Source organism: Clytia hemisphaerica, unplaced genomic scaffold (assembly GCF_902728285.1).
Source record: "Clytia hemisphaerica strain Z4C2 unplaced genomic scaffold, Clytia hemisphaerica genome assembly, whole genome shotgun sequence".
Lineage (NCBI taxonomy): Eukaryota > Metazoa > Cnidaria > Hydrozoa > Leptothecata > Clytiidae > Clytia > Clytia hemisphaerica.
In genome coordinates this window covers 1-24,206 of record NW_027104442.1, presented here as the reverse complement: position 1 = coordinate 24,206, position 24,206 = coordinate 1, and the positions used below count along the sequence as shown (strand labels likewise).

Genomic DNA, 24,206 nt, shown 5'->3' with positions numbered 1-24,206 from the left:
TAATTGCAACGGGAATGACGGCTAAATGTTTGATAGCTTTGAGAACCTCGTCTTCTGTTTTGGAAACGATATTAGGGTCACCACGCAAAAGATTATTACCAAGGGTTTCATCACAACACTGAAACAGCTGCTGGGTTACGTCCTGATGGGGTGAGCTGGGTTCCACGTTAGAAGAGGGACCAACGAGCTTTGAAGGAGTTCCAGGTCTCTTCAGTCGACTCAGACGAAATGGATGGTCTCATAAGTTTAGGTGCCTCCTGCTTGGCATTATGGGGGGCTGCAGCTCCAGCGTGGGCGTTGTTATGAACGGTTAGGAGGGCAGCTGCTACTTCTGGGGCAACATCACCATATTGTAGTTACAGCCAGAATCGGCAAGCGTATGAAGGATAATCACAACCAAATTAGTGATACCAAACAACATGAACAAGTTATGTTGATTCTTAATTAGTTTTTATTTTAAGAATTGTTTTGTATCTAAACGATAATAAAAGATAGTTACAAAAATAAGCTCTGAATAAATGAATATACCTAATAGGGGGGGGGGGTTTCAGGGGGTACCCGATTCCGCAATTCCGCCAATTTTTTCTCCAATTTCCGTCAAACCGTCTTAAATTGAACCAAAATTCCGTCACCGAAAATTCCTTTGAAATTCAATATTTTTGTCGAAAATTCCGCAAATTTGGAATATATTTTACCAATTCCGAAATTCCGCAATTTTTTTTGCTAAATTCCGTTTTTCCGCACTAAAATTGTCTAATTTTCCGTCTCCGTCAGAGAACCCAATTTCCGTAATTCCGTCTAAATTTTCGCCAAATTCCTCCACTCCGTCCGAAAAAAGGGCCGATTCCGCTCCTCCGCCAAACGTGAAACCCCCCCCTAATATCCCAACAGAAACTATCAGTCTGCTTTTTTTGATAATTAACATAAGATAAAAAAAAGAAGAACAGATATCTTTTTGTAAAAATCCAGCTGGAGAGACGAATGATACTGGCACAGTAACAATAAATACTTTTCTTTCAAAAGTTGAAATCACTGACCTTTATGGTTGAAATCTACAAAAATTTTACCGCGAAAGTTTTGTTTTGTAATAATCCCGTAGCGGGATTTCGGGTAAAGCAGCCGGACCACCATTTACAGCCGCCAACCGCCCGTCCATACAAAGTCTTACATAGTAAGAAAATAAAAAAAAGTATGAAATTTAATGTGCTTTTCCGAAGCTCAACTTAATTTTATGATTTTATCGAAACAATTTAATATCATTGTGAGGGGAGTTTTCAGGTAACAAAATGGAGTAAATCTTGTTATACCCAGCTGCAACGAATCTTACTTGAATTGTGTGTCGATGATGATTTGTTTGGATCAACGAAGCTTGGTCGAGTTCTTCTGTCCAAACGAATTCTGCTTTAGGCTAAGCAACGGTTTGAATGGTGCCATAACCTCATATAGACGATTGTAATGTCGTACTTGATTAATGAGCCCAAAACCACGACCGGACGTCAGTAATATTGCGAGGCACGGGAAATTTTTGATTGCGTTGATAAATTTTTCAACAGGTTTGATCTTGTCCTCAGTGATACGAAAGCCTGCAAAGGTAGCTTCCTTCTGGCAAAATTGAAATTTGTTGCTATTGAGGACGATGCCACCTTGACGCACAAGAATTAAAAAGTAATCAATAATGCGCGACCAGTGTTCCTCTAAGTCACTATCCCACATGATAACGTCGTCAACACATTTCAACTTTCGTTGGATATCAGCGATCAATTCTTCGTATCGCCTTGCGTACTCGTCACCACACTAGCAAGAAAACCTTGTGGGGCAACCTTGTAATCGATAGCGACCCCAAGGAGTTATAAACGTGGTAAACTGTTTGTCTTCAGGTCGGAGGGGAAACAGAATGGAATCCGTTCCAAGCGTCTGTGATAGTTTTCCATGTATGCGAGGGAACTTCTTTGACTTTTGGAACGGATGCTTTACGTAATGCGTTTTTGCGCAGACAATGGGGGTTGAGAGGGGACAGATCAACCGTACGTCTGGGAGTGCCATCTGTTTTTTGAGCAATTTACCATCCTGTGGCACCAAGGGAACGGCTCACCAATAGGGACCTTCTCGATGACCCCCATTGGCAACGTCCAGATCCAACTGTTCTTTCACTGCTTCTTACATGGATTGGCACCGGGATAGGTGTGTGGACAGCCGAGGTGTTGCGTCCGGTTTAAACGTGTTTGTTTGTTGGTGTTTACATTGATTGAATGTAGATGATGAGTACGTCTCGACCAACCATTCTTTCATCTGAGGGATGTTCTCGGGGGTAGGTGCGAACGGGAGCTCTTTAGGGCGGGGTGGTGGGTCAATCATCAATTGCACATTCCTCATCAGCTGAACCGACACGAGGGAAGTCCTTCCTTATGACGCCAAGCTGAACGAGTGCTTCTCTAGGACAAATAAAAAGTTGAGTGTGAGGGCTAACATACGTCATCACAGCTGCCATACGAGTTTGGCCAGCTGAGTCAGTCCCTTGCAAAACGTAATAGAATCGCACCGGAAACGTCAATCTTCTCCTTGTTAGCTGCATAGAGGGTGTGATTCATTTACGTTGAACATACGCCGAATAAAGTCAGATAAAACCCCACAGGCAAGACTGAGCGCCCGTATCGGTTTACCACATTAACTTGAAAGGTTGAACTTTTGGAGTAGGTCGACCTAATTTAGCATAGTCCCTTGGGTCGACATTTACTGACATTTTAATGTAGGGTGTTTTCATCGAGTCGCGACTCTTCCAACCTGATCAAATAACATATGCTCCAGCTTTGTATTGTTTGTTATACAGTCAATTGAGAAAGCAATAGCATCAGCATCATCTCCTGGGGTTCTCGTTGTTTTGTGTTCCCCATTTTGGATTGTTATGCTTGCGCCAACACGTAGCACACAATTTACGTTCGGCCATCCTCTTTTGACGCCTGCTCCAAAACTTTTTTCCATATCAACATTACACGATACAACATTACATTCGTCCGTTGAATGTCTCTTTTGCCATGTTAGTTTCTAGGCAGAGCGGCGAGCAAAGATGGCACTATTCGAAGAATGTCTATTAAGCGCATCTCTAGCCATTTCCTTAGCCTCGATAAATGATACAGTTTCCTCAATAGAGCATGATTATGTGCCATCAATTCTTTAACAGAGGCCCATTCAACTAAAGACAACACTTTATTGAACTCATGATCATACTTGGTCCACCTTTCAGCAAACGTTCTGAAATTATCCTTATTTCTGATTGTCTCAAAGTTACAGCGCTTCCAGTCAATAGTAGTGGCAGGTAGCAGCCTTGCCTTTAGTTCTAGCGAAAACGATCGAACACTCTCACTCTCCCCATCACATTGGTTCACTGATAATAGATCGGATCTACGAACGCTAATTGCAACGGGAATGACGGCTAAATGTTTTGATAGCTTTGAGAACCTCGTCTTCTGTTTTGGAAACGATATTAGGGTCACCACGCAAAAGATTATTACCAAGGGTTTCATCAAACACTGAAACAGCTGCGGGTTACGTCCTGATGGGGTGAGCTGGGTTCCACGTTAGAAAGGGACCAACGAGCTTTGAAGGCGTTCCAGGTCTCTTCAGTCGACTCAGACGAAATGGATGGTCTCAAAGTTTAGGGTGCCCTTGCTTGGCATTATGGGGGCTGCAGCTCCAACGTGGGCGTTGTTATGAACGGTTAGGAGGGCAGCTGCTACTTCTGGGGCAACATCACCAGTATTGTAGTTACAGCCAGCAATCGGACAAGCGTATGAAGGCATAATCAACAACCAAATATAGTGATACCAAACAACATGAACAAGTTATGTTGATTCTTAATTAGTTTTTATCTTTAAGAATATTGTTTTGTATCTAAACGATAATAAAAGATATTTACAACATAAGCTCTGAATAAATGAATATACCTAATAGGGGGGGGGGGGGTTTCAGGGGTACCCGATTCCGCAATTCGCCAATTTTTTTCTCCAATTTCCGTCAAAACGTCTTAAATGAACCAAAATTCCGTCACCGAAAATTCCTTTGAAATTCAATATTTTGTCGAAAATTCGCAAATTTGGAATATACCAATTTTATTGAACTAAAATAATTTTCCGTCTCCGTATTTCCTGAATAAATGAATATACCTAATATCCCAACAGAAACTATCAGTCTGCTTTTTTGATAATTAACATCAGATAAAAAAGAAGAAGAACAAGATACCTTTTTGTAAAAATCCAGCTGGAGAGACGAATGCTACTGGCACAGTAACAATAGATACTTTTTTTTTCAAAAGTTGAAATCACTGACCTTTATGGTTGAAATCTACAAAAATTTTACCGCGAAAAGTTTGTTTTGTAATAAAATCCCGGTAGCGGGATTCCGGGTAAAGCAGCCGGACCACCATTTACAGCCGCCAAACCGCCCGTCACATACAAAGTCTTACATAGCAAAGAAAAAGAAAGTATGAAATTTAATGTGCTTTTCCCGAAGCTCAACTTAATTTTATGATTTTATCGAAACAATTTAATATCATTGTGAGGGGAATTTTTCAGGTAACAAAATGGAGTAAAATTTGTTATACCCAGATTGGGGGCCCTAACAGCTGCAATGCAAGTGGATCTTACTTGAATTGTGTGTCTGATAAAATCTTTTCTTACATAAGGTCATTCTTAGGGTTGTTTAAGGTTTCTCCTTGCCTTTAAACTGTAGTAATCATGAAATGTCTTGTATGCGATATCTAATTACATGCAAATAGCATTAGTAATTTAAAATACTCATTATGCTAACATACCTCGATTTTTAAATAAATCTTTTATTAAACATTTTAACTACCTTTTTAATTAAGCCTATTTATTCCATTTACTTGTCTTTTTAAAAATATACCTCGTCGACTTTTCTCGTCTTTCTTTCAATATCCACAAGACAAATTAAAATTTCTCAAGCAACTTTCATTTTTGTATATCTTTTGAAAACTTTAGTATGAGAGTGTGGTATTTTTTTACAAGGATAAAGTTTTAATTTATCGATCGATATTTTCAGAGTAATTTCAAGTGTAGATATTGAAGAATCTAGAATGTAATCTTCCTGTTATGTCGGGTTTGAAGCCACTTATCTTCTTCATAAGTTTCGTGGCCCGCGTGGTTTTCATACAAACGCTGGATTGGAAGTAATCTTTACTGCCAGGATTTGAAAAATATGAAACGCGAAAACAAAGAAAGTCAAATTTTTCAAGGCTTGACTTTTTCTTACTTGAGAAAGCTTGAAGATTCCTCCAGCCTTTGGTTTGAAAGTTAATACATTGAAACTTCTTGGGTGAGAAACGAGGCCAGTTATTTCCCATTTAAAACACGTGAATTCGTGGTATTTACCTAAACGTTTAAATTTGTTGCGTGACGATATCGAAGTACGTGTCGATCTAGGTAAAGCAAAGAAGGCGTTAGGTTCTAAAAGCTGTGAATATTATCAAACTTACCGTTTTCATGCACGAAAAAGATTGAAGATTCCATTCTAGTCCTTTAAGTTTCGAACTCGATGAATATAACATTTTATGTCTTTTATGGAAAGTTTGATCGAAAAAAAGTGGAGTGAAATGGAAAAACTGCTCAGATCATGTTAGTTTCCATGAAATATAAGTTGCACTTCAGAAGAGGGAGGAGGTACTTCCCCTTTAAGAATGCTATTTTTGGATCTTCGTTATCTCACGAAGTTTCGCAAAAACAACAAAAACTTTCAGTCCCGTCGATAAAAAAGTATACAAAATTCAGGTCAAAGTCTCGGATAAAAATAATCTCTTTTTCCGAATAGTTTTTTACGATATTCGATCAATAGTATGATCCAATCGTTGAGCAGCACACACATGTCATCCGTTAACCCCCTTACAGTATACCCTCCGAGTTGCCTTCTAATAATAACGTAAAGGTTCATATTGAACATATAAAGATAAAACGTTTCACCTTCATGCATTGGATAAATGATACTGTAAGATTATACCGTGAAAAGCACAGCTCAAAATCATATATTTACGCTGTGCCGACGAATCGAGATTCTATTCATCGCGCAATCAGCGAAGACAAGAGTAACCATGACGACCATCCAAGATCTTGGATGAGCGTCATAGTCGATATTTTTATTCCCGTCATTGAAAACACAACTTACAAAAAGTCATCAATGCTTTGTAAAAAGAGTCAGTGATAGAGAATCATAACATAAAGTCTGTCTATTATTCAGATTCAATTAAAGTGACATTTCCATAATTAAAAGTTTAGTAATTACTGTTATACATTTGGGGATCATGTAAAAGATTTCTTTCGAAATAAACTCATTTCAACTACACTTGGAGGTTTCTGGGGAATTCGTAAATAGTAAACTGCATACTGATACAGTCTGCTAGACATTAATATGGTAATATTTGCTCTTCATCTTTGATTTTTTCTACAGTGATTAGATTGACACATGCACGATAAAATTTCTATTATTTGTCTTCAGAGGTTACTATTTTCTTTGAAAACTTAACCTCTGATACTCAGGGTAGTAAGATTATCCTAATGTTTTTCTAGGTATTTGAATTAACAGACAATATTTTGCAATGGATGTTTTTTATGTTTTTTTCCCATAATGCAACGTCAGCATTACGTCATCGCACTCCTCATTGGTTGGATTTATCTAGCAACGGTTACAGGTATGATTTTAGATGAGGTATTTAAAGGTTTTAGTTTTACATAGTTGTGTCCGTTTCATATCAGGTACATGTCTATTAACTGGACGGTGTCTAAAACATTGTGCCGAATAAACAAAAAATGTTTTTTCTTCACAACTTTCTGACCAATCTTGCTCTACATCCTTCCGTATTAATTCAATATAAAAACGCTTCTAATAAATTAAAATTAATGAGTAAGCGACCGATAGCACTCTATTTAAAAACAAAACCTCTAATTGCCACCGTAGGGAACCTACATGCTTTTATAAAAAAGTCTTTTTTCTCATATTATGTTATATTATATCATTATATCATATCTTTATTAGGGAAAATCGTCCTTTAGATATTCTTACGATATACTTTTAGATTAGGATCCAGGCCTAACGTAAGATAGATACTCTTGTCTCCCGAATAGACGGGGAGGGGGTCCGAATAAGCAGGGGGTAGGAAAATTTTCTAAATTCTAATAAGCGGGGTGGATGGAATAAGAGGGGGGGTAATTTGAAGACATAATTCTTTTTAACTGATATCAATTTCAACAACAAGAGTGAAACTTTAACAAATGAACACATAAAATAAGAACCAATACTAACAAAAAGGAAAATTTTAACAAGTTTAAGGTCTATCTACACTGTAATAAAAAATTTAATTATTCAAATTTAATTAGCGGGGGGGGTCTTAATAAGAGCGGGGGGATGGATTTTTTTGCTTTTAACAATTAGCGGGGGGGACGTCTATTCGGGAGACAAGAGTAGGCCCTACTAGGACTTTTAGACAGTCTTTCAATTTTTCTTTAGGGGGTACAAGGCTAGCCGGCTCGGCTAGTTGCCAACTAAACGAAACATTGAACTTAGCGGGGATTTGAATCTAGGATCCTTGTTTGGAGGGACTAGCGCCTTAGAAACGTAGACATGGCTCCTTAAGGGATGTGACCATAGTCAGAAAATTAGTTAAGTGATTTGAATATGGAACCTTTGTTTTAAGTTCCTTGAAATTTTAACAAGATGTGTGTTGATTTATTTGGTTAAAAGTAATTAGAAATCTAATCACAAAAACGCCGGACATTATGAACTTGAAAAAGACGTTAATAAAATGTTACATTATCCTCTTTTACAAAAAGTGCTAAGTTTCAATGGGTAATTAACATTTTTGTTTCGAATTTTCTCTTTAAATTGTCCGCAAAGAATTTATCTATTTGAAACTTTTCGGAAAATTTTTCTAAATTGATGTATCAAAAGTCAAAAGTTATGACTATTTTCTCATTAAAAATAGGGATGAAAAAATCGGCAAAAGCCAGTCATTTTTCGAAATTTTGAGACAAGGAAGATTTTACAAAGATTTTCCCAGAATCTATACTTAGTTCGGGTGAAGACTCCATCTAGTGCAAAAAAAAATTCAAAATGTTTTTTCTCCGAAAATAAGGGTTCTCAAAGTTGAAATACTCTTTTTCACAAAAGCCTTCATTTTCTTCTTCATCAATTTTTTTCATCTTGACATTTGAATTTAAGCTCTAGTTTAGACGGCCCACTTTTCGCGCTGCCTATTCTAATTAATTGTGAATTAAAGTGGACTGAAAAGTGGGCTGTCTAAAGTCAATGCATTGCCCTCTTTTGACGTCAATGCAATGTCTTCATTCAATCTTTCCAAGCAAAGATTTTAACTGCCGACTGTGCGCCCTCTTTCTGCCATCTCTAATAATTAGAATAGGCAGGGCGAAAAGTGGGCCGTCTAATCAACTAGAGCTAATACCCTGGTATTGTCTGTTTTTTAAACGCGTAAGATTACGTAATTCAAAAAAAAAGTCAGATTTCATTTGCTCTTCGATTTTAAAGTCGTTGCATTTCGGTGTAACTTTGTAACGTCAGATTTTTCAATGACGTATTGTTTCGAAAAGTTCCCTCTCTGAGAGGGGGAACTCGCATCAGCCAACAACAGGGTATTCTCTGGCGTCAATAAGTAACGTAAATAAAGCCTGGGATACACGGGAACGAGGGGCTCCTGTTCATTGTAATTGTAATTATTTGGTTATTAATTAGCGATTGATGGTGATTGTTGGCAAGGTGTGGATTGTGTAACATGCGGTGGTTGGCAAGGCGGTATCTATGGTGTTCCGGTGTGCTGTGCATACTGTGAAAAGAGTGGAATGGCTTTAAGACCAACTTCTTGTGATTGTTTGCACAATGGTAGGTTTTGTAATCACGTCACCATTTTATTGTGAATTAAGTGAATTATTTGACCATGTTCACACGTTACTGTTCCGTTTCACTCCGGTATGATTTTCGTTACGTTTCGTTACGGATCGAGTGTGTTCATGTTGGTTTCGGAAGAGCAAGAAAACGAGCAAGAAAACGAAGCGATTCCGTTGAAAAAAGTAGAGCGAAACCGTTTCGATTTGTTTTGCTTTGTAATGTCTTCTTTTTTGACGTTTCGAATTCCGTTCACACTTGTTTCGGAACCGTTTCGGAACGGAACCGTAACGTCTGAACATGGTCTTTATGTCTACATTCCAAATAGCCTGCACGCATTCCCTCAAATGTGGGTTGATATAGCAGAAGCGTATTGTGCATAAAATTCCCGTCCAAGAATTACCCCGTCTGAGAATTACCCCCGTCCTTGTGTGTTTGAGCAGTTTTATTAGCTTGATTACTAAGTTTTATACAATAGATTTTTAAATTCATTAAATTTGCAAAATTGAAACAAGTAATTCAAATTGGGGTAACTCTCTCGGACGGGAATTTTATACACAATTAGCATCCCCTATAGAAAAACATGTTAGAGATGATGCGCGCAGTCTAGCTTTTTCCCCTGGAGTGATTGAAATGGGTCAAACAAGATTTCGTTTGTGAATTTAGGTGTGATTCTTCTATACAGTATATATTTATGTAATTTTGCATCTAAAAAGGGATCCAATATGTACTTGAACCAATATTTGAAAAGAATTAGGTAAAGGGGATCGAATCCCTTAAAAAAACTTTGACTGGACAATTTCATTTTTGTTAGAATTTAGAAATTCGTACCCTTACAGTGCAGGCGGCAAAAAAACCCACCCTTACAGTGCATTTCGGATGTCTTGAAAAACACACCCTTAGTGCCCGCACATACCCGTCAGTCATTTTGCTTGACTGCCCCCCCCGGGACTCTACGGCAATGAATTTTGATATTAGTCGTAGATATCGGGTCTGTGTGCAAAATATTTTTAGAACAAACTTTTTCACCCTCAAGCGCCACCCTTTTGTTGATTCTGTTTTGTTTGCAACCAAAAGAAGCGCTGTTTTTATCTCAGGTGATGACAAACCAAAAATAAGTGGCAACTCAACGATCATTGACAATGAACAGCTGGAACTTAAATGTAATTCCATTTGGGGTCGGTCGTTTACTTCATATAAATGGTTCCGCAATGGAATGGTTATCAATGGTGCAACAAACGAAATGTATCAGACAATCAACTTCAAAAGAGAAGGAGCTAGCCATTATTTTTGCCAGGTTTCAAATGGTATTCTGACAAAGACTTCGGATATTGTAACTGTCACAGCTTTATGTAAGTATATCTAATAATCTTCTCGTGAAGGCACCTTTACACAGCTTTATGTAAGTATACCTAATAATCTTCGGGTGAATACACCTTTTACACAGCGTTTTCTAAAAATCTATTTCAGAACACCCCTGAATCACAGACCCGCTTGGATCCGAGCGCCCTTGAAAAATTCGGCCAAAATTTTGTCCTCGTTGGAAAATACCCTGGAACTTCAGCCCCACTTCTTCCTTATAAGAGTCTTCCTAAGTGGAAGCTTTAATTTTTTGATAGCAAAATCAATTTCAAAATCTACAAATACTTTATTTGCTCGATAATGAGAGATGAAACTAAACGTAGCCAAATGTTATTAGTGAGTTTATGTATTTGCGCTTTTGAGGACGGTAAAGTGACTAAAGCGATGTGGAATAACCCGTAGTTCTGTCCCGCAAAATCGGGAACGGTAAAAGTGCTGATTTACCGTCGTCTTTAGAACCTTACCATCTCCGTCGCAGGAAAACATATATACATAAACTCGGTATTCTTTATAGATTTAGAAAAACCAAAAGTTGTGGGTAAAACAGAAGTTGAAATGTACGGTCTATTGATCTTGTATTGCGAATCACACGGAGTCCCTGCCATCAATTCATACGAGTGGTTCCGTAATGGAAAAACCTTAGGAAATGGACTATCGGTGAGATTAATTGTTAATACAATCTATGCTGGTAGCTTTTCTTGTGAAGTGTCAAATGGTATTTTCAAGAAGTTGTCCGATCCAGTCCCAGTTACCGTTTTATGTAAGTTTGTTCCATGGTTTAATATTTCTATACCTCTGTCTCATTTACTGGGACAGAAGCTCAGCTGCAATGTACTCGACTATTTATCTATAAAGATCTTTTGAAAAAAAAAATTTTCGAAATTTTGATGACGTCAGCAGAAAATAGGATTTTTCGTTTTGTACTAATTTCTGCTGACGTCATCAGAATTTTGAAATATTTCTTTTTTTAAATGATCAACTTTAGTAAGATACATCTTTGGTGAAAGTTTGAAGACAATTGGATAAACCATTCTTGAGAAATTCAATTTTTAGTCTTGATGACGTCATCGATTATTACGTAATAATCAGTTTTTGCGGTTTTTCGCGAAAATCAGCGAAAAAACAATTAGGTTACACATCAGGTTGGAAACTACATCATAGTACCCTTCATGTTCAGTCAATTGTTTGGCCATTTTCTGACGACTAATGCGATCTAAAAATTATGGTAATTTTCAGTTTTTGAGACATGCCATAACTTACCCGAGGACCAATCAAAATCTTAGATCGGAGTTATTTTGATTTGAAAGTGATACTTTTAGATGCAGAAGACAAAGCATTTTGAAGTTTTTCCCAAATCTGTGACGTCATTCGGTCCCTTTACCCCTAATTGTGTCAACGTTCAATTTGCAAATTTTGGAATTTTTGTGGTCAACAGGTACCTGTGCCCTAAAAAACGAAACCGAAAAACGTTAATCATTTCCACGGGAAAGTGGGTTTTTGAATTTGCGGTTCCGTTCCGATTTACACTGCAACGACTTCTCCCCCAAAACGCTAATAGATTACCTATATCCGTATACTCTTACGGCTATGTGAAGCCCGTGATAGAAGGAGATGTCTCTTAATGCTGGGCTAGCGTTACAGACATTTTCCATAAACTCATTTAGTATAGTAAGATTATTTGCTCATGTTTGAATTAGCTCATATGTTTTTTAAACTTGTTTTCATTAGTCCCCAGTACACCTGCAAATCTTTCAGCAACGCACTTGTACAAAGCAGGGAAGTTATACGTCAACTGGAGCGAGCCTGTCCATACGAATGGTGACGTCAGAAAGTATGAATTATGCCACAAACTTCTGAATGGTGATGAAGGGATGAATACAAATGAACATTGCCATGAGCTTGATGGGAAGGTCACCGCGATGACAATCATCGGACTAAGTGAGTATTAAATTTTTTGAAAGCCAGTTTAACGATATCTAAATTGACATTGATGAAATCATAAAAAACGTCAGTTATGATTGTTCTATTCGACAATAGAATTAATCCTTCTTAAAATGCACCTATCAAACGTTAGCGCTCCGATCGGCTTTTTAGGGGACTAATAATGGAATTACGAGGAAGATTTTCTTCGATGCACGGCATTTTAATAAGGCTACAAGTAAATCAAACTAAGAAAGTTCTGAAAACTGTAGATATATTTTCCGGATTATCTTTGGTGGAGGAATTAAACTATTTTTATTAGTATCCGAATAGCCCAATAAAAATATTAACGTTATTTTATCGCTTCAATGCAAGGGTATCTTACTTTTCACAAGAGCACTTTCCCACACTACTCTTAGGTTCCAAATAAACGGAGGGGGGGGGTTCGAATGAACGGGAGGGGGGGTTGGCAAATTTTCAAAATTTTAATAAATGGGGGGACCTAATTGCTGGGGGGTTGGAGAAATTGTAATTACGAAAACCCAAAAATAAGGTAAATGTAGGCTAAAATCTGGCTATTTAGAGCAGAATAAGGGAACCTTCTCTTTGAAAGTTGAAAAAACGGGCGGGGGGGTCCTAATAAGGTCTAGAGGGGGTTGGAAAATTTTCGAAAAATTAACGAGCGGGGGGGCCGTTTATTTGGGAGTCTCTAAACATCGACCAGAAATGGCAACCACGGCCAGCGTCCACGACCGGCGACCAGATAAATTTGGGTTATCGAGTTTACCTGCTCTCTACTAGTACTTGTGTTTTCGATACCGTCGTCGAGAAGAATTTCCCTTGTATTTTCGTTACCAGTCTCCTCCGATTTCCTTGAGAACAGACCAAGTCTGAAAGATGTCGGGGAAAATCAAATAATAATAATTATAGCCACATTCACCGTCCAACATATTCTTTATTCAAGGACCTTTCAGTGCTTACCAAATAACAATGCAAGCTTTTTACGAGGAAGGATTAAGTCAAAAAGCTGCCATTAATGCTTCTACTTACGAAGGAGGTGAGTCATAACAGGTTCTTCCAGAAAATGTTCGTACATCCCGGTTGGAGGATATATCGTCCAGAGGGTAGCGAAAAATCATCAAAATTTGCTTTGTCCTTGGGGTAAATTTGCTTTGTCCTTGGGGTAATTTGGGTTGTCCGGATGGTCAACTGGTGCTTGTTCGGGGGGTAAATCACTGAAAATTGTTATATACTCCACTCCACCCCCCCCCCCATGTACAATTTATTTCTGGAAGAGCACAACTACTGTACCATGTTCTTTTGGATATTCTTAACTTTTTTATGATAAAATCATCCCAGAATATTCTTACGGTATTCTTAGGTTAAAAAGATCAAAATAAATTCAACATGTAATTCACATGTTCACACCTGATGCATAAAATGGCACTTTTGTGAAATTACTGAGCCTTACTGGGTGAAAATCGGCAACATATCCTGCTTGGGAAAAGCTCTAGCTCTGCGGTGCCGTGAGCACCACAGTATATAGTTTTCTGTGAAATTTAAACTGTGAGGACGGTCTATAAGAGTTTTCTCTCGCATATTCAATACTGGTAGGGTCGGTTTTTTCACTTTTCAAAGTCTCTCTCTAATGGTCGCAAAAATCAGAAAAATTTAAACTAGTCTAAGGGTCAGAAAATTCACGATTTCTAAGAAATATTTTTGATTTAGAGTGAAAAAAATGTAAAAAATTCTCTCTAAGGGTGAAGAATTTTTCATCAAAAATCGAAGAAAACTTTTCAAAAAAGTCTCTTTAAGGGTCATCATTTCAGCAAAAATCAGTCTCTCAAAGGGTCCTAAGGCAAATTAAGGCCTGTCCAGATTTTTCAAATCTACCTTAATTTTTTATCAAATGCTGACGTCAGCAAAACTTGTTTTTTAAATAACTCCAGTTTGGCCAAGAATACTTTAAAAGCTAAAGCTTAGCTTTTAAAGTATTCTTGGTTTGGCTTATTGTAAAAACATGAAATTTGGACCAAAGTTACACATCATTAAAAGTATCATTTTGAAAATTATTTTTTTGAAATTTTGCTGACATCAGCACTTTATTGCAAAATTTCGTATTTGCTGATTTCTGCTGACGTCAGCAAAATTGGAAAAAAAAATTATGCAAAAATGTTCCTATTATTAATATGCAACTTTTGTCCAAATTCAAACTGGAGTTATTTAAAAAATTTGCAAGTTTTTATATTTTTCATAATTATTTATTGAAGTAATTATTTGAAATTTTACAGTACCGTGGAATGTTCAAAACCTAAGTGTCAACGAACCAACATCAACAAGTTTCGAAGTGGAATGGGACCCACCTGAAAATATCTTTGGAATTTTTCAAGGATATACGGTAATATGTAATACAGTTTAATTGTTTTCCTGTTTGTAGCCTTCATAACAATATCCATCGTGTATTGTACACACAGGCACGGCGCACCGGGTACGACAGGTACCGGCAGGTAGATTTTAGCAAAAGATCCTGCAATTTTCCTTTTTGTCGGTAAAATTACATAAATTTTCTCATTTGCAGTACCAGATTTAAAAAGCTTCTGTCGTACCTAATACATCTACCAATTTGATAATCTTGAATTAGTAGATACCTACTGTGCAAAGAGTTAGTGCTAGAAGTTTCAGCCTTCTTTGAAAGAATTGAATTTCACGTTAAAGTGCGGAATTAAAGGTTGTGGGTAATACCTTCCTACCTACCTTGGTTGTGTGTAATAGCCTAAACCTTTCTTTTCAGGTGGAACATAGCCTGGCAAATAGTGAATCTCTTGAAGTTGGTTGTCAAGATATTATTCAAAGGAGTTGCAAAATCGATGGTTTGAAACCGTATACAGAGTATGATGTTCAAGTGACCGTTAGAAATCAAGCTTTCAAGAATACTACAGTTGAGACGTTTAGAACTAAAACAGCAGGTTTGAAACTATAAATACTTTATTTTGTAATCATCTACATCTGTCAGTTAATTAATTTTTCATAAAACAAAATTCGCGTGTGTTTGTAAAATTTGTGTAATGAAAAGAATCACGATATTAATATTTAGACATTACCTAATCTATTAAGCTGGTGCGCACAAGGGCTAAAATATGAAAATTTGATAGTGTTCGTTCTTGGATCGGGCGGGGGGGGGGGTGCTATGGTAAAAATCCCATGTGCCGGAAAGTAAAACTCTAAGCACAAATATATACCACTAAATATCATTAAGTAAAAGAGTCTAATAGCTCATTTTTTTCAGTTCCGTCAAATGTTCAAAACCTAAGAGTCAACAAATCAACATCAACAAGTTTCGAACTGGAATGGGACCCACCTGAAAATATTTTTGGAATTCTTCAAGGATATACGGTATGGTACATTATATTAACGAAGAAACGAATTTTTTTGACATTGATCAAAAGGCCTTGCTGCTTGCATCCCTTCATGGCTGGGTGACTTATGATCTAATTTGGATACAGATTATTTGATAAAAATGTCTGAAAAATTTGATCTTTTGAGCTCGAAGAACCCTATTCATTGTGTTATGTTCTACCTAGTGTGATGTATTAAACTTTATTTTTTCAGGTGGAATATAGCCTGGCAAATAGTGAATCTCTTGAAGTTGGTTGTCAAAATACTTTTCAAAGAAGATGCAAAATCGATGGTTTAAAACCGTATACAGAGTATGATGTTCAAGTGACCGTTAGAAATCAAGCTTTCAAGAATACTACAGTTGAGACGTTTAGAACTAGAACAGCAGGTTTTATCCCATTAGTACCTTTTAGTTTTTCGACTTTTTTAAAAAAATCCTGTTTTATATTTTTGTTTTATTGAAAGTGTAAATGATCTTTACGAACTATACCTAGCATATGCAGAAATAATACGCTTTAAAGTAATTACCATTATTGAACAGAGCTGGACATATGCAACGTATGAAAACTTTTCAAACGAAGCTCATAATTATTTTCAGCATTGTTTATCTTAGGCAGTAGGAAATGTAGTAGTTTTCTCTTTTTGTATTTAGCCCCACCACCATTCCAAGGAAGTCTATGGGATATAGAGAATGTCACAAGCAACTCGTTCACCATAAAACTTGTTCAGTTTGATGAAACCAATGGTCCCATTGAGTAAGTAAACAAGAGTCGCAAAAATGTGGATCATGGATCTCTTATAAAACCCCTTGACTAAGCCATCTTTGATTGGATTTTCGTGGTATACAATCAAATACCTTTTATATACTAGCCATAACTTTCATTAAGGTGCCACCGCAGCAAAACGAACAAATAGAGTTGAATTTGCGTTCAAAAGGGATGATCTTAGCCCTACAGTAATTTTTGTTAAGAGTGACCTCTCATCTGAGACAAAATTCTTTCAAATGCTAACAAATGTGTCAAGGGAGTGATTTACAGTCTACTTAGAGTGACATCCGTGCCTTGTCTTACACGTTTTTTATAAGAACAATTTCTTAAGAATACGAGGCTGAAATTTGGCCAAAACCTAAGAAAAAATTAAGAAGAATCTGAACCTCAGATTTCAGAAATTACTGAGAAGTACATGTTTCCATTTTAATTAATATTGACATTTAAGGCTAAAAAATCATATAAATTTAAGAGCAGCCCATCCAGAATCATATGACTTACTGGTTTTTCCTATAAAAAGCGTTTATCTAAAGATACTGCTCTTCATATGTTATTTTACTAATGTACACGTTTAGCAACATAACTGTACTAATACTTTGAGTAGAGTAATATTTTTAACCTATGAAGAGCGCTTGATAACTACTTGTGGTATAAAAAGGGAATTTCCCAGAAAAGGGAATTTCCTTAGATTCATTTAACTCTCCAGGGATAAGAAAAAGACAAACTGACATTTCAAAATGAGTAATCAGATCAAAATAACTCCGGAAAAGTCTTTTTGATGATGATAAAACAATAGAGAGACCGTAAGATAAGAATGCTACCGTTAAGCGGAACTAAAATACTGAAAAACGCGCAAAATTATGAGATGTTTGCCTAACTTCCTTGTACGTGAAGTTATGAATGCCATCCTCAGAAGCTTTAGGCTTCCTCCGGTTGCAATAAAACATTAGATAGAGTCTCTCTATCATTTCTATGAAGCTAGAAAATACGCCACCTTTATAAAAAGTAGACAAAAGTTTTATACTGATGTTTATCAAAGTAGCCCAACTGGCACACAACGTTGTTTTAACGTTCAAGTAACGTTATTTGGACGTTATGAATGTCACATGGACGTTGTTTTGACGTTGTGTGCCGTGTGAGAGGATAACAGTAAGCAAACAGGCAGGGAGTCTACTTTCTAAAAATGGCAATTTTTTTTGCATTAGCCAGGAAGGTAGAAGTATTTATATAAATCATCTGTGTTTGATAAGGGTACAGCAAAGCAAAGAGGCTAATAAAAAAAATTAAAGATTTTTGTGTGCTTAATTGTAGGGGGTCATTTTGCAATTTTCGGAAAGAAATCACCGTCGTATCACTTGATAATGAACCCCCCCTACCCCAATTTTATGACTTTTATGCTACGAAATGCCAAAATTGGCCGAAAACCTTCATTTTCCCAGAGATTCTTAGCAAAATCAGATCAGTAGCACTTAGTTATAACCCCCTCCCATTTTATTTATTTTTATCTGGAGTATACCAACCCTACAATTAAGCACAAGAGTAATCTACATAAAGCTTAGTGATGCAGATGAAATATTTCGAAGAATTGAAATATATTTGATAAGATATACTGCTCGGGTTTGGCATAAGTCTGTTATTAGATTGTTTAAGAAAAAACTGAAATTTTCATTGTGTTTTTACCAAACTCTTTTTTCCATATTCAAGACAATATATTGTGATAGCCAGGAAACTGGAGAGAGGTGTTTCCCCAACCATCCATCCCTCAATTTATACAAATGAAGACATTTCAAAAGCGAAGGATGGACTTTTCGTGGCGAAGATCATCACAGAACGGGACACTTTCGGTCAATTCGTGGTAATTCGATCCATCAATGCTTCACAAATTAGAACCAAAAGAGGTTCGTTCGTATAGTTTATAAATTTTATTGATTTTACCATAGTCCTTATAAAAAACACTGGTCTGGAAGCTTATTGTTTTAACTTTTTGTTAGCTTTTTCCTTGTCATTATCAAAAGACGAAAATCGATTTGCTCAGTTTTTGATCACGTTACTAAGTACTCCGCTTTGGATTGGTTTAAAATTTAATCACATGATCAAAAAGTGAGCGAAACAAACTAATTTCTCAACGCAAGTTCAAGTAAGAAACAATAGAAAGAAACAAAAGGCCCGGGGGGGGGTACTAGGGCAAGATGGGTTACGGGGATGTTCCGCTTGTCAGGGCACCTTTTTTAACTTCCACGAGTCCCAGGTAGGGTCGAAAAAACACCAAAATAGAAAAATCAGTCCCTCGTAGGGTGCCTATTTTTGGAAAATTTGGGGAAAAAGTAGAAAATTTGAGAAAATTTTGGAATTTCAGTCCCATTCAGGGTCACTTTTTTCGCAAATTTCGAGTTCCACGTAGGGTCCATTTTTCGAACCTCAGTGGAGCACCCCCGTCGGTCGACAAGGGTAGTACCCCCCCCCCGGGACAAAAGGCTTCCAGACCAGGGTTTTTTATACGGACTATGATTTTACCAGATGCTTGCATTAATTATATCAAAGACTTTGATTATATTAAGTATTTTTTTTTAAGAAAGCCTTATACATTTGATACAAGACCACAAAGACTTTACCAAACGTTTTATTTACATGCACACCTTTTATAACTCAATATTCAATACTTTAGACCTCACACTTGACGAATTCACTCTCGAAGCAAACACATATTACACGGTATTCATTCGTGGAATAACGGAAGATGGTCATTTTCAAAGTACCCTATGGTATACGCCACTTTTTCTCCCAGAAGAAGATGAAACAGCTCACAAAGCTGGAGGTAAGTGTATTGATAAAATGTATTTCCGTTAAAAAGACATGAAAATCAGAGAGAGGAGTAACGATGCAAAGCTATGGGCTAGAGACATTACTTCCGTGCAGGATTTGAAGCCACTAATTTGAAGCTATCACTTGTGTTTGCATTGAAAATTGAGTCTCATTTGGCATGCGCTTGAATTATATAACACTTCCTTAGCACAGACCCAGTGGGATTTTATTAGCCAGTGGGGGTAAAAATAACGGTCCAAAACTCGACTGGGATTGATATTCCCATGACTTTTAAGGCTGGGGACTTGAATTCCATTGTTTTCTAGCCAGATTATTCAGTTGGGATGGAAAAATAGCACAATAGGATTGGCTTGTCTGGTTATTTTCAGTGGGGTCAAAACTTAGAGCATAATTTTTCTCAGGGGACGACATTTTTGCCAATTTTTGGGAAGGGTTCCCAGTGGGTCTGTGAGAAAGGGAATGTTATATATTCGTAGTGTACCCTGAGTTTATGTTTCAATAAAGAAAAGATTTAGCTGCTTTACCATAGAAAATGAAACAACTTTGGCGTTTCTGATGATTTTTCTTTTTGTGAATTTCAGTAAATCTGGCATTAATCATTGGCGGATCAGTTGGAATTGTTGTTTTCATCACTTTGTGTTTTGTTGCGTTCTATTGGTTTTACTTCAGGTGAGTTTATTTTTGTTTGAATCCGGGGGTCTCGATTTCTAAACTCCTCCTGAAAATGAGCCTGAGATCATTGAGTTTAAAGCCCGATGGGCTAGAGGCGAGAGTCCTGGATTGGGAATGACACCACATATTTTCCATCCAGAACGCTGGCGGGTAGTTTTTACACAAACGCCGGATTGAAACAAAAATCTATTGCTAGAGTTAAAAAAATGTAGTCGTCCAAAACAAAGGAACCGCTACATACAATCCGTCGTCATGATTACGGCGCGTTCTATGCACGTTTTGGATGTGAAATAAGTAGCTTCAATTTCTCTTGCCTGAGAAGGGTCAAAGTTTCGCCACTAGCCCTTTTAGCTTGAAGCTCAATGTGTGAGGTGTCGGCACAATGCAAGAAAAAAATTAAAATGGGTGCGAGTCAAAACTATAAAGATGCATCCAATTTTTACTATCAGACTTGCAATTCAGCAGTCTCCAAACACATCCTTGCGGTGTATCCAGCTGAAAGAAGACCCTTGTAGTGCACTCTATCAAAAGTACACCCTTTTACAGTGCATTTCGAGAGTCTCGAAAAACCTATCCTTATGGGTGGCAAATGCTGTGAGTCGGATCATATAAGTACCCCCTCCCACCCCCCAGGTTTGAATGTTAATTTCCAATCTGGAAGATTTTAGAAAGAGAATGTGTTGTAGGTTACACCCAGAATGGGGATGTATCCTGTATAAAATTTTCGTTCAAGAATGATCCCCGTGTAACCTGTTTCAAATCTCTGGAAATGGTTTAGAAATACAATGATTGTATTAACAATTAGTCATTTAATTCAAATTTAACAATATTTAATGATCTCTTCTATAAAATTTTGTTATCAAGTTTATAAAACTCAAAATCGAAAATACGGAAATTTTATACACGGTAAGCATTAAAGCGGGGGATGCGTGCAGTCTACAACCATTTAATTGATATTCTTTTTGCTATGTTTCTTTACCGTAAATACCACAGGTCAAAATCATATATTGACGCTGTGCCGACGAATCGAGATTCTATTCATCGCGCAATCAACGAAGACAAAAGTAACCATGACGACCATCCAAGATCTTGGATGAAGTTCAAAGTTGATATTTTTATTCCCGTCGTTGAAAACACAAGTTAAAAAAGTCATCAATGCTTTGTAAAAAGAGTCAGTGATAGAGAATCTTAACATAAAGTCTGTCTATTATTTCGATTCAACTAAAGTAACATTTGCATAATTAATAGTTTAGTAATTACTGTTATACATTCGGGGATAATGTAAAAGATTTCTTTCAAAATAAACTCATTTCAATTACACTTGGAGGTTTCTGGGGAATTCGTAAATAGTAAACTGCATACTGATACAGTCTGCTAGACATAACCTGATAACAGATGTTCATAATTTTCTTACGCGCACGGTAAACCTCTAAAGGCACTTGAAAATTATACATCTGAGGAAAATAGTCCTCCCGCGGAAAATTCTACAACAAGAATCTTGTTGTGCGCCGGAAAAATAAAAACTAATACGGCGCCCTATTCATAAATACAATCGCGCAACTTTGTTGTCATTCCCAGTCCTTTTAGACGAACGCGGTCCTTACGATTTCGAGATTGCATATTCGTCAGATTGTTTGTTTTCACACATCCCTTTAGAGCTTCAGCGTGGTGTGCAGAAAACATTCACAATCTGATCTCAGGTTAGCTAGACATTGATGTGGTAATATTTGCTCTTCATCTTTGATTTTTTCTACAGTGATTAGATTGACACATGCGCGATAAAATTTCTATTATTGGTCTTCAGAGATTAATATATTCTTTGAAAACTTAACCTCTGATACTCAGGGTAATGTTTCTTGTTTTTGAATGTCCTTTTTGATCAGGTTTTCCAAGAAAGGTGACACAGGGGTGATAAAATATACAAAAACTTGAACACTGTTACAGCAGAGTAATGTAAAGAGATGGAAAAACAGCTTCTTGAAAACAATGGAAAAACGGCTCGTCATATACCAGGTCTCTTGCCCTTAAGGGAGTTTATGTCGAGTAAATAGGTTTCTTTTGTTGTCGCTATACAAAATCTGCATAATTAGCGTGTTGTGACAAAATTCTTTTGTTTCAAGCCTGATTATGGGCAAACTTTTAGGCCTTATATTTTGGGTACACCTCTCCTATACGAAAAGGTACCTATATCTTCTTGCTCATAATTTCCTAGCAATTCTACTGATATAACCGCATCATGACCGCACCATAATATGGAAAGCTAGAGCTCGAGAAAGTTATAACTTCTTCTTGATTTTACTCGACTTCTGACAGTTTTACAAGAACCAATTTAATATCATTGCGTTAAGAATTTCTTTTGCTATACATTGGTAAAAATATTGCTCCTTATTCTTAAAAATTGAACTAGTAATCGGCAAAAAAGGAAAAACAAATTTTCATTTTTATCGTCAAATCATGTAGAAACCGTCCGACTTGTATGGCGAGCCGTCTTTTCTGGACTTTTATTTAATGACCTAATCAGCGTTTTTACAATAGAATTTTCAATAGAAGTGATCGTTGAACTTTGAGTAATCAGAAAAGCTGTTTTTCCATCTCTTTACATTCCTCTGGTTACAGATATGGGGCAAACAGTATAAATTCGTTCTGATCTCCTCTAAATCCTCTAGATCTAAATCAATTCAACGAGACTTCACGTACTAGTCTCACTGGAAACTAGATGGGTGCTGTCCGATATTTGAAAATCTATTGGATTTTTTGGTCAAGACAAAATCCAAGAATTTAGGAATTTTGGGACTATCATTTAGGACTATCATTTAGGGATCAACCTACCCGTTTCCATCATCTCATTACATTTTTTTAATATGTCAGAACAAGAAGACGAAAAGACAAAGAGATGAAGAATGAAGAACAAGAAGAAGAAGGATCAGAGATATATGACGAAGGGTCAATGATATATAACGAGCTACCAGAAGAAGGATCAGAGATATATGCAGTGCTACCAGAATTATCAGTCGACGATCATGAAAAGCCTGCTCATCATGATCCTGATGATAAACCACCACCATTACCACCGAGGGACAGAAATTCCTCGACGATGACGTCATCAATAAAAGATCGTGGACAAGAGCCTGTGACTGCCCAAGATGAAACATCGAACTCTGATGTTTATGTTTACCGCACACCTGATGATAATGATATTTTGCCGAATGCAAAGATCAATCCACACAAAGATAAAAAATTGAACTCTGAATCTGATGTTTATTTTTACCGCACACCTATTGATGAAAATGATATTTTGCCGAAAGCAAAGATCAATCCAGACAATTCCATTGATTTCCAACAAAATGAAGACGTTTCCATCAACACACCAGAAGATTAAACTGTCTGACGAAACTACCCATCATCATAAAGATGTAGTATTAGATAACTTAACTGAAACAAGTTAGAATGTATTTTGATTTCGTTTTTATTTAAAGGTTTGGTCTTTATAATAAGAGTTTGCTTACTCAACAGTTTTGATTTACAAGATTTTTGGTCATCCCGGTGACCCTTCAAAGGCCTTTTTTCCATCCAAGGCTTAAGATAACAAAAAAATTTCCCTTCACTTTTGTTTTGTCGTTAGCAAAAACAGTACCCACAATGCCTCTTTTTTTTAAACGCTTCATGAATGAGGCGGAAAAAAATAAAGTGGAATGTTTTGAAGGTCTCAGCGTCCAGATTTCTGCTAAGTGATCCTTTTCTGTTTATATTCACTCGCATCTTAGTTGTAAGTAATATCACTCTTTTTGATAAATTGTAAAACTTATTTTAGCAGGAAGACACAGTAGCACCAGTTGTGTAACAGTTTCGTGTCGAATTAACGTGTGATACCATTTCAAGGTTTTTAAATTTTTTTTGTAGTACTCTGAGCTGAACAAATTGTTTTTTAGATTGGATTGGGGGGTTCAAGGTTTACGGTGACACGGTGTTGACCTTTTTTCTGTCCGGTATTTCGATGTTTAGATAAAAAGTACAGTATTCCGGTATTTGAAATGCTGCTGGTGACGGTAAATTTCTTAAAAATGCTTCGGTATTTACTCGTAAAACTTCGGTATTTCGGTAACTTTGAAATCTTTCCGAGCTGTTTTCTTCATAAAGAGACTTCCAAAAATCACCTGCGGCGCTAAACTTTCTTAAATTTTAAAAAACTACATCCATGTTTTCTATAACGATCAGTTTTGTCACAGTGTGTATATACCACTTCAGAAACAGCTCCAGCTCTAGACAGTCTATTGGCAACTTTTTTGTGGTTATAGTCCATCCACTATCCTTTAAATAATGACTTTTTACAAAAGAAAAGAGCTACCTTCTCTCAAGCACTTACAAATG

The 24,206-nt window shown here is 36.9% G+C and overlaps 1 protein-coding gene across 5 annotated transcripts; it reads left to right on the top strand.

Moving 5' to 3' along the window:
• Positions 1–6,576: 6,576 nt before the first annotated feature.
• Positions 6,577–23,679, top strand: LOC136820983 (cell adhesion molecule DSCAM-like). Of its 5 annotated transcripts, none has more exons than XM_067077213.1 (15): positions 6,577–6,694; positions 8,749–8,895; positions 9,996–10,250; positions 10,775–11,020; positions 12,016–12,198; positions 13,145–13,237; positions 14,472–14,578; positions 14,972–15,146; positions 15,467–15,573; positions 15,790–15,964; positions 16,229–16,331; positions 18,048–18,241; positions 19,009–19,158; positions 19,748–19,835; positions 22,707–23,679. In XM_067077213.1, the coding sequence occupies exons 1-15, from the start codon at positions 6,631–6,633 to the stop codon at positions 23,215–23,217; spliced, it is 2,598 nt and encodes an 865-aa protein (XP_066933314.1). In that variant the 5' UTR covers positions 6,577–6,630; the 3' UTR covers positions 23,218–23,679. The 5 variants fall into 5 exon arrangements, with proteins under 5 accessions (XP_066933314.1, XP_066933313.1, XP_066933316.1 ...); XM_067077212.1 differs by having other exon boundaries at positions 11,989–12,198; XM_067077215.1 differs by lacking the exon at positions 8,749–8,895 and having other exon boundaries at positions 11,989–12,198.
• Positions 23,680–24,206: the final 527 nt, after the last annotated feature.